The 10,831-nt window shown below is 48.1% G+C and overlaps 1 protein-coding gene across 1 annotated transcript; it reads right to left on the bottom strand.

Moving 5' to 3' along the window:
- Positions 1 to 4,232: 4,232 nt before the first annotated feature.
- On the bottom strand, positions 4,233 to 5,382 carry LOC124652205 (myb-related protein 306-like). The gene is made up of 3 exons (XM_047191225.1): positions 5,250 to 5,382; positions 5,035 to 5,164; positions 4,233 to 4,857 (listed from the first exon to the last, which is right to left on the bottom strand). The coding sequence occupies exons 1-3, from the start codon at positions 5,380 to 5,382 to the stop codon at positions 4,233 to 4,235; spliced, it is 888 nt and encodes a 295-aa protein (XP_047047181.1).
- Between the last annotated feature and the right edge of the window lie 5,449 nt (positions 5,383 to 10,831).

Raw genomic sequence — 10,831 nt, 5'->3', positions numbered from 1 at the left:
GCTTGGAGTTCTCGGAAGCAGCCCACGGTGTCACGCTCTAGTACAGAAGCGGAGTACAAATCAGTTGCCAATGCCACTGCAGAAATTATGTGGATCCAAGGGCTGCTACACGAATTGGGTGTTTTTCTCAGCAGGGCTCCGACTTTATGGTGCGACAACCTGGGTGCTACGTATCTTTCAGTTAACCCAGTGTTCCATGCTCGTACAAAACACATCGAGGTCGATTATCACTTTGTTCGTGAGCGTGTCGCACAGAAGGCCCTTCACATCCGGTTCATTTCTACACATGATCAGCTTGCCGATGTTCTCACTAAACCCCTCTCAACTCAAGTGTTCGTCAGGTTTCGGCACAATCTCAACATGGCACTGCCATGTCCAGATTGAGGGGGGCTGTCAAGATACATGTATATACGTACATAGCTTAGGCTTGTTCAGATACGATATAGCTTAGGCTAGTTCAGATATGGTTGTTAGCAACCGCATATCAATCTGTAACATCTAGTACTTATCTGTATATCTGTATCTTCTTGTACCTCACGGCAAGCCACGGCTGCCTCCTATATAATGAGAACATCGGTGCACGTATTCTGCACCGCAGCCTAAACCAATCTCATCTAAACTCTCACAGGGATGACTGTACCGTGACCTGACGTCAACCTACCGCAGGTTGGCACCTGAACGCACACATGGTGTCGGTGCCAATTGTGCCACGGGATGGCGAGCACAACACGATGAGATCCTCCTGTCCAATCCGCGGAGCTTCCCTGCGTTTGCTCTCGACTCATACGCCTAGGACACGTTCATGTGATGGGAGTTCAACCGGTGGCGCTGCGCTGCGTACTTGGGTGACGCCAAGTTATTGCGCGTCGACAATGACGGTGACAACAACGGCTGTCCGCCGAAGGAGACGCACGTAAAGCAAAATTCGAGCCCCCTCCTCCCCTCTCCCCCCTTCCCCCCTCTAGCCAGCCGAGATGAGCTATGAGGAGGCCCTCGAATTGGCAATTGTGCAGAGCGAGTTGAAGGACCTGGACATGTGGGAGGGTCTCGCCATCCAACCGTAGAAATCTGCGCAAGCGTAGTGGATAGCTACCACGCCATGCTAACCTCATCGTGCCATTAGGTGCCTGCGCTAGTATTCATTGACCTGGCCGACGAGAATTAGGAGCTAATTGTGCAAATCCTAGTTAGTTATGGTTTAATTTACTTTTATTTAAGCTTTTTTTTGCTTTATTTGTCCTATGTAAAATATGTTTTATTATATATCAAATATTACCGCTCGGTCTGCCCCAATCCAAATAGACAAGGGGAGGATACAGCTGAATTTGTGTCCACTGTGCGGCCCAAACAAACCAAAATACGGCTAAATTTATGTTCGTTGTTCAATCCAAACGAAACGAAAGCGAACCCGGCTGATCCAGGACGGGGAGGTTGCTCAAGCAGCAAAACTTGGAAGCTGAAGCAAGGATGCAGTGTTTTAGTTGTAGCCACCTAGTTGGCAGTTAATACAGGAGGGTTATGCCTGTCATGGCATGCATGAGTCCTCCGGCCTCAGGGATTTTTACAGCTCGTGTTGCATTGCATACCAATGACACTAGTCCCATGCATCCAGGCTCTGCAACTGCAATCCATGACCGAGCGTGTAAAGGAAAAGGTCAAAGGCAACTTTAAACAATCTGCAAGCGTGAGCATTCAAGGCTTGCCTGCATATTTCCAAGGGCGTGGTGACACAGCTCCTTGTTGCTTGCTCTTTAATCTCACCTCACCCAGCTTGACGTTTATCCATGGGACTGCCAGTTCCAGCACTACTGTCTCGTACCATGGCGCTGAAGGAGCAGCAAACATTTACAGTATCTTCCTCAGGCTTCCTTTTTGGGGTAATTCGTGTCTAGCTAGCTAGCAGGTTTAGTTTAGAAATTGAAGCAAACACAAGAGGGAGGATGTGCTCCTATATCGATCAAGTAACATCAAAATTTAAGTGCAGAAGGCGCAATGCCGCCTATAAATGAGATGTCAGATTCCATGGTCGTGCCTGGCCCTCAAATGGTCGCCATCACCATAGGAGTATTAGGTTAGGTGTCCGATTAATTAGTAGTCATTGCAGCTAGCAAGAGCTTGAAACGCCTAGGGGTATATGGTAGGCTAGCTCCTGCCATCAGTGAGACACAAGGGCACTCGAATCCCTTTCTACACCCATATGCTGATGGCCTGATGCATATATCTCCAGACGATTTAAGCCGACTTTAATAGATTTTGTCGTGCCATCATTTTCTTCTCGATCGAGAAACATGTGTCTGGCTGGCCTCTAATAAGCTGGCTTGTTTGCATGTTGATACAATATCAAGGCTGATGAAAGTCTCTGCCAACAAAATAAAGTGAACCAACTCCTCTAAAAATGAAAATGGGAAGGCAACAATGCTCTTTTCCAGGTCATCTAATTAAATTGTGCAGCCAAACTTACTAGTAAAACCCTCTTTCGGAAGGCAAAAACAAGGAAGATCAAGAACAGGGTATTGCAATTTTGCAAGAAAATATCATGGTCGCATGTCGCGCTTCTTGATCATATCGATATATTTACGAGTTAACTCAATCTTTTTGAATAATGGGCTTCATCGACATGCTTATAGACAAACTTGATGGATGTGAAATCAATCGATAACTAAGTATCAAGAAGAAATAGGGACAACAGGTTACTCCCTTCGTCCACAAATAAATGTACATCTAGGTTTAGTCTAAGTCAAACTTTTCAAGTTTTGACCAATTTTGTTGATAAATGTAGCAACATATATGACATCAGATCGAAATATTATGAAACTACATTTCAAAAAAAAAAACTAGTGATACTAATTTTAGTATCATCAATGTTGCTATGATTCGCAATAAGTTGGTCAAATTTTATTAAGTTTGCTATAGGGAAAAAAAAAGGTTAGAGATACACTTATTTGTTGATAGATGGAGTAGTTGACCGCATCTAGCTATTACAGATCCTAAAACGAATCATTAAAATACCCATCTTTAATTCCTGAATGCAGTATCTTCGAGTTATGATAAATTCTAGGGTGAAAACCTATTATCTCCGATTGCTTCATCTAACTGGCAAAGTTGGTTCTGACGCTGTTGTTATGAAGTGTTCATCATTTATTGGGACAACATTCGATTGTTAGTATTGCAGTTTTTGTTGTGATATCGCTGGCGGATTCCTTGATGTAGCCATCTGACATGTTTCTTGCTTTTTGTTAGGTCAGTCTGTTCGAGATGTATGCATCTTGATCTGAAAGTCCAAATAGAGGCCGAGTTCCATGGATCCATATATTTTTATTAAGTTAAGAAAATAATTTTTCGAACTTCTGAAAAATCTGAAAATTTTCTGGATGCAGTTAGGGATGTATAGTTAGTGATGTATACTGAAAGCATGCAAAACACATTGTATTCTAGACCAAGCACAAAAGTGTGGATCTATGTACAGTGAACAATGCACATATCAGAATATAAAAAATATGTAGCCCAAAATATAAATAATTTTGCATTGAGATTATGCACGATAGTAGGATACATCATTGGCTGCATTCAAGATTTATTTCAGAATTATAAAAACTTGTAATTCTGAATCTGGATTTTTTAAATAAAAGGTTTAATGAAGCTCGGTCTCTTTTGTCCTCTCTCACATATTGACACGCTATACTGTAAGATGCAGATGTTTTAAAAAAAGTGTAGCATCAATATACATCACACCACTATTTTCCTCATGAAAAACAGTTCACGGAATCCAATGTCTAGGATAATCCATTGCTGATTTTCTCGTTCGTACTATCCAGTATCTGAGATCATCCATTGCTGAGACTCTCCTATTAGTACTATCCAAAGATATACTGCAAGTACAGAAGATACATTTGTGTGGGACGTGATATAAAGCTATGTACATGCGTTGCAAATTCAAAAACAGAGAACAATGATATATATAGCATAGAACTTATATATAGTATTAAGATTGTTCGTTATTGAAAGATGTTGAATTGTTTCGTTTGCCACCTCCATCCATTTCAGGACTGAATCGTTACCTTTCATTCAGTCAACACCATGGATTAGTATAGACATATCTATATGATTAGTATTCCAAACCCTAAAACAGAACGAAGCAGAAGCTAGATAAACCAAACTAGACCGACACGAGGTTCTGATGATCTGGATTACCAAGCTAGGATCCCGATCTACTGCAGGATTGCCTTGTTTCTTCAGAAGAAGTGACCGGGGTCCCTGAGTGGCACGTCCACGAGCCCCACACCGGCATGTCCCATGCCGTCATCGAGCAGCCAGTTCCAATCCAGCACGGAGAGGGCCGGCGCCGCGGCGGGCGCGCGGCCGTCCTCCGTCCTGCTCGTCACCGCGGAGCCGTCGGGCGTCGCCGCCGCCATGCCGCAATGGCTGGCCGACGCGCCGTCGCCGGACACGGACCCTGCCGACGGAGACCCGGAAGACGAAGCCTTGCACCCGCCGTCCCCGGGCCGCATCCAGCCCTCCAGCAGCCGCGCGATGTTGTCGGCGCTGGACGCGTACGTCGCCTTCAGCGGCGCCGCCGCCAGCGCCTGTGGCTGCTGCGGCCCTGTCGGCGTGGACGACTTGTCCAGCGAGAGCGCGTCGCGGAGCGCCTGCCGCGCGGTGTGGATGTCCGTCTGCAGGCGGCGCTCCCACTGCCCCTTGGGCGCGGCCTCCCTGCTCTTCAGCTCGGCCGCGGCGGCGTCCGGCCCGCCCTCGCCGGCGGCGGCCATCTTCTTGAGCTTCCGCTTGAGGTGCGTGTTCCAGTAGTTCTTGATGTCGTTGTCCGTCCGCTCCGGCAGGTAGGACGCGATCGCCGCCCACCTAGGCAAAGAAAGAATTGCAGAGCCGACGAGCACACACTTACTTAACAATTACTGTACTGTATGCATTACCAAGTTCATGAAACAAATCTGGAGGGGTGCCGCACGGGCAAGTACACAACGTGAACTAAATTCTAGGCAGAAGAACCAGCCAAGCGAGCGAGATGAGATGTGTTACCTGTTGCCGAGGAGGGCCTGGAGGTGGACGATGAGCTTCTCCTCCTGGTCGGTGAAGTTGCCGCGCTTGATCCCGGGGCGGAGGTAGTTGGTCCACCGGAGGCGGCAGCTCTTGCTGCAGCGCATGAGCCCTGCAGGATCGCGAGAAGGGGCCGATCGATGAGAGAAGGAAACGCGCGCGAAACGAGACGGGGACCGAGGAAGTCAAGAACGCACCGGTGGTGGTGGGCACGGCGCGCCAGTTGCCCGGGCCGTGGTCCTGGATGTAGGAGACGAGCACGAGGTCCTCCTCCGGCGTCCAGGGCCCCTTCTTCACCCCGGCCTGGTCGCAGCACGGCGGCCTCCCCATACTCCCGGCGGATTCAGATCACGGCCAGGCTGGGTTCAGTCCGCTTTTCCCGGGCGGTGGTAGTGAGAGGAGTGGAGCGAGACAAGGGTCCAAGGATGAGGTAATGCGAGGGTCGGCGGTGCGTCCCCGGGCCGGGGTATATATAAGCGCCGAGCACCGGCCGTGCGGCGTGCTCCCCTGCGCAGGTTTGACCGTCCCGGGAGGTAGCGGCCAAGGCTGAGTGAAGACAGTGGTGAGTGGTGACGATGCGGCCCCAACAAACTATTTCTCGTCTCGTTCCGCCTGAGTCTCCTCTCCTCATCCTCTCGCCAACGTTGAATCTGGTCTACGTGCCTACACACACCAACGACCACGGAGGTGCAGCAGCAGCCTCTCCTTGGTGACACGAGACGAAGAAGCACCCGCACACCGTGCACATACGGACAAAACAGGGCGAACTTTTTTAAAATAATACATTATTATCTGCTTATTTCAGAAATAATACTCAGTTTCCAGATTTTCCAGCAATAATACACTGTCGGGTTCAGAAAACCCGAAATTTAAAAATCGGGGTGCAGAAACCCGAGTGGCTGGGGAATCTGCCTCTGCCGCCTGCGTCGGACTTCCCCACCCCGAGAAGATGATGTCGGCTTGGCGCTTTCGGAGTGTGCGATGTGGGCTGGTCGGCTGGGCAGCAGCAGGCCTGTCGGGCCGCAAAATCCCGAGGCGCGGGGAATCGGTTCCCTGACCCCGAGTTGTGCTGGATTCTTTCGAAATCGCGCGTCGATGCTGCCGGCGCTGGCTCTTCTTCCTCCTTCGTTTTCTCTCAGCTCAGCTCAGCTGCTCTCTCTCGTTTTTGCTCTCATCTCCACCTCTATTTTCTCTCATTTAACAGCGATTTGTTCATCATTTTGTTGTTATTTCACCATCATTTTGTTGGAGGTGGTGGTAGTGCTGCTGCTGCTGTTTGAGGTGGTAGTGGTGGTGCTGGTGCTGGTGGTGTTGCTGCGTGGTGGAGGAGATGGGCTGCTAACAGAGTTGTTTCGCACACTTCAAGGGTAAACCCTAATCCCTGATATTTGATGGCATAATCATGCATGTTGTGTTCGTTAGCTTGCCGGATTAGTTACTGATATAGGTACCGGTAGAAAATATTTATGTAGTTGGTCGTCGTTGGTATTTTTATTTATTTAAGAGGGTAGTGCTCGGTTTTTTTACAAGTCTGTATTTTGTATAGGTGAACAGATATGTCTGATAGAGTAAAATTTGTTGTTTACTTCGGCAATGGCACAGTCCGAACAACTCTGATGGGAGTTGATCTGAGCGAGTTTCAGTACGAGGAGTTGCATTTGTCAAACCTAAAAACATGGCGGGTTTGTAAGTTGAAGGAGTGGTTGACCGTGAATTTCGGGCTTAATCCCGAAGCATACACCGTGGGTGTGCATGCTTTGTGGAGCAGCTCCAGTACCCAAATATTCTGGCGGTTGAAGCCGATTGAGCGGACCTCTCAGTGGGTGCACTGGTTAGAAGCGTGCGAGCGCAGGGAACTCACCCTATGGCCTTAATACTTCCCGTGGCAAAGGAGGTCAATTCCCACGAAGGAGAGGCCAAAGCAGTCAAACTTCTGATGCTGGAGGCAACAGTTTCCAATCCGGGCAGAGTAGTCATGATGGTAGTGGCGAGGTTGATAGCGACCAAGAAGAAGAGCATATGCAGAACATGATGGACGAGGAAGACGAGGATGGAGTGGAGGATGAGCTTGATTTAGATCAATCCGGTGGATCCGATAATTCAGATGACAACGAGGAGGAGGATCTGATCCCCCCTTCTTGGAACCAGGATTTGTCGGAGGCAATGATAGTGGATGACCAGTATGATTCTGCTTGTGAGTACAACATGAACACCATCTCAATTGGTGCTAGATATGCTGGCAAGAGACATCTGCAGGAAGCAATCACTCGGTGGGCAATGAACACGCAACGGGTATTCAGAACCACCGTTTCAAGTCACAAGTTCTTGACAGTGGTCTGCAGTGATGCTAGATGTCCATCAAGGGTGCATGGGTACTGTCCAAAGTATGACACAATATGGGTTGTGAGCGACTTCGTGCCGCACACCTGTGTCCTTAAGAGTATGCTGCTGGATCGCCAAAACCTTACCTCCACTCTGCTTGCTCGCCTGTTGTATAAGGAGATTGTAGAATAAAGCGATGGGGTTTAAAGCCATCCAGCAAAGACTTCACCTTAAATATGAGTATGTAATTTCATATGGCAAGGCATGAAGGGCTAAACATACGACACTGGAGAACAGATTCGGGACCTTCCTATGACGGTGTCGTCTGTCTCCTCCAGACATTGCAGGACCGGAATCCGGGCACCTATGTGTACATACAAGACTTTGGGATACCAGAGTTCCCTACTGACAGGGTTCTGCATAGGGTGTTCTTCGCATTCAGCATATTCATCGAGGCTTTCAACCACTGTTTTCCGGTGATGTGTGTAGATGGAACTTTTCTGACTGGTAAGTACAGGGATCAGATTCTGACAGCCATTGGAATGGACGGCAGCAATCGAATTGTGCCTCTCGCATTTGCATTTGTTGAGAGCGAAAACACTGCTAGTTGGTTATGGTTCTTCAAGCAGATAAAAAATCGATTGTGAAATATCGCCCAAATGTGTGCGTGCTCCACGACAAGCATGCAGGTTTACTTGCGGCTATCAAGACGTTGAAACAAGCAGGACCTGATGAAGAGACGCCATGGCAGGACATGCAGAGCAGGTGGTGCATGCGTCACCTGGGAGCCAATTTCTTCTCGCAGTTTAGGAGTAAGAACCTTATGAATTTGTTCAAGAAGTTGTGCAAGCAGAATATGGAATGCAAGTACAATTTTATCCGCCGCAAGCTGGATGAGTTCACTAAGAAACATGTGAAGCAAAGGAAAGCGGTGCGAGCAGTATCAGTAGCAGCTCATGGAGCAGCTGTAGCTGCACAGGGTACAAATGTTCCAGAAGTCAAAGAGTCAGATCCTATTGGCCTCTGTGACCTGCCTGGATTTGACCCACCCAATACTAGAAGGAAGATGGAAAGACGGATTAAAAATTTTGCAGAGTAGATAGAGCACGAGCCACTAGAAAGGTGGTCTTTGCTGCATGACACACATGGAGCTAGGTATAGTGTCATGACTACCAATCTAGCTGAATCATACAACTTCGTGCTTAGAGGAAACAGGGCATTGCCGCTGACAACCCTTGTGGAGGGTATTTTATATGGCACTATGAATAATTTCAAGGAGAGACGACAGTTGGCTGAGAGTCATATGCTGGAAAATCCAAACACCCCGTACTGTAAGTCCATTATGGAATGTATGAATAAGAACATGAAGAAGGGTCGGTCACACACTGTTCTGGCCATCGGTAATCAGGAAAGGAGGTTCGAGGTGCGCTTACCTACCAACAAGTTTGGTTGTGTGAATGAGCTGAGAACACATGAGGTCAGAATTGGAAATGAAGAATGGCCATCGTGTGAGTGCACATGCAACAAACCGAAGTTGCTTCACCTTCCATGCTCGCATGTGTTGGTAGCTTGCAAACAACTAGGGATGGACTCAATATCTTCCGTCTCTCCAAATTATCTCTGGACAAGTGAGATGGTAGGATATAGAGCCGTGGGAAATTTTACAATGGCAATGCCAAATGAAAGGCGGTACATCCCTGACCCAAGGTTATTGCGGACAAGCAAAGGTCGATGTGAGACCAGGCGCATTAGGAATGATATGGACGAGGCCGAAGCGGGTGGGCCAACTAGGCAATGTTTTCTGTGGATTGAATTTGGACATAGGGACACCCTATGTCCCACTTTCTACCCAACGGCTGCAACGGCGGTGGATAACCGTGGTGATACGTCCAAAACGTATCTACTTTCCCGAACACTTTTGTGATTGTTTTGCCTCTAATTTGTGTATTTTGGATACAACTAACACGGACTAACGCTGTTTTCGCGAATTGCCCCGGTGTCTTATTTTTGTTCGGAAAATCAACTTTTAGGAAAATCCCGGAAATAATTGCAATGGGCCTTCCATGTTGAGGAAATCGCTTATCGGGGTCAACTCGGTCGGCTCACGATTAGCGATTAATAGGCAAATCGGTCGATTAATCGGGCGATAAATGAGTTAATCGGGTGACAAATGAGTTTATCGGCTAATCGATGACCACTGAATAGGGATTAATCGGGCGATTAATCGTTGAATCGGATGATTTTTTGAACAATGACAGGGTACAGATGTTGCGGAAGTCACGGAGTCAGATCCTATTGGGCTCTGTGACCTGCCCGGATATGACCCACCCTATACTAGAAGGAAGACGGGAAGACGGATTAAAAAATTTGCAGAGTGAATAGAGCACAAGCCATTAGAAAGGTGGTCTTTGTTGTATGATACACATGGAGCTAAGTATGATGTCATGACTACCAACCTAGCTGAATCATACAACTTCATGCTTAGAGGAAATAGGGCATTGCCGCTGACAGCCCTTGTGGAGGGTATTTGTTGGGGGGATGACCCCCGGTATGCCAAAGGCATGCCAAAACCGGATGGTTTAGGCCATCAAGATACCGGTTTAATGCTTATACCGGAGCACGAAGTTAAGAGTTTGGCTAAGTGAAGCTAAGCCGGTATCCCCAGGAGGGGTATACCAGAACCGGATAGAGAAGACACCGGGCTACCGGTAAGAAGTACACTGTAGCACGTCGGCAGGGTTGGTCAAAGATTCTCTCCAGAGCTAGAAGACAAAGATGAGCTAAGCAAAGTAGCTTTAAACGAAGCTCTGACGATAAAGAAGAGGATGACGCTGAAAGAAGCCGGAGGACGTCAGCCTCCCTGATTAAAGAAGACCCCGGTGTCATCTATGATTAAAGTAACTTTGTAAAGTAGTTTGTCTAGTCAAAGATGCCATTAGGGTTTCTTCCCCTGTAAGCCACCCTCTCCCCTATATAAGGAGAGGGGGCAACCCTCTTCACGGGCACGTATGTACGACGATCCCGGTGTAGAAGAAAACCTGTAACCTTGTTGTTCATGGAATAGACAAGATCTAGAACGGGGTTCATCCTTGTGTCTCTCTTCTTCTACCTCTGGCCTTGGCCAAGTTCTTGAGGAAAGCACCCGGAAGTTCATCCTACCTGATCAAAAACCCTCCCCCGAATCCTCTAGCGTCCATTCGGCCCCAACTTAAGCCATCCTATGGCATCTGTCTGTTCACCACGACGACAGTTGGCGCCCACCGTGGGGCATGAAGTGGCGCTTGCTGGAGTTCATATTCGGGCGGGCATCCTCGAGGTCACCGGTGAGCGGACGGTGTCTGCGCTCGTCCAACGCCTCTACTCCATGGACTTCATCAACGACAACGCGGGCTGCTTCGCCAACGGCGGCATCTTCCCCAAGAACGGCCGCATCATCGGCCCTGCGAGCCACCGCGTC

Source organism: Lolium rigidum, chromosome 1 (genome assembly GCF_022539505.1).
Source record: "Lolium rigidum isolate FL_2022 chromosome 1, APGP_CSIRO_Lrig_0.1, whole genome shotgun sequence".
Lineage (NCBI taxonomy): Eukaryota > Viridiplantae > Streptophyta > Magnoliopsida > Poales > Poaceae > Lolium > Lolium rigidum.
This window is presented reverse-complemented; position numbering and strand designations above follow the sequence as displayed.

Excerpts from the sequence above, each read along its gene's own strand:
- LOC124652205 (XM_047191225.1), bottom strand. The coding sequence starts at position 5,382 with ATGGGGAGGCCGCCGTGCTGCGACCAGGCCGGGGTGAAGAAGGGGCCC. Across the intron at positions 5,165-5,249 it reads CGCCGTGCCCACCACCACCG|GGCTCATGCGCTGCAGCAAG; the intron begins GTGCGTTCTTGA and ends GCGATCCTGCAG. Across the intron at positions 4,858-5,034 it reads CAGGCCCTCCTCGGCAACAG|GTGGGCGGCGATCGCGTCCT; the intron begins GTAACACATCTC and ends TTCTTTGCCTAG.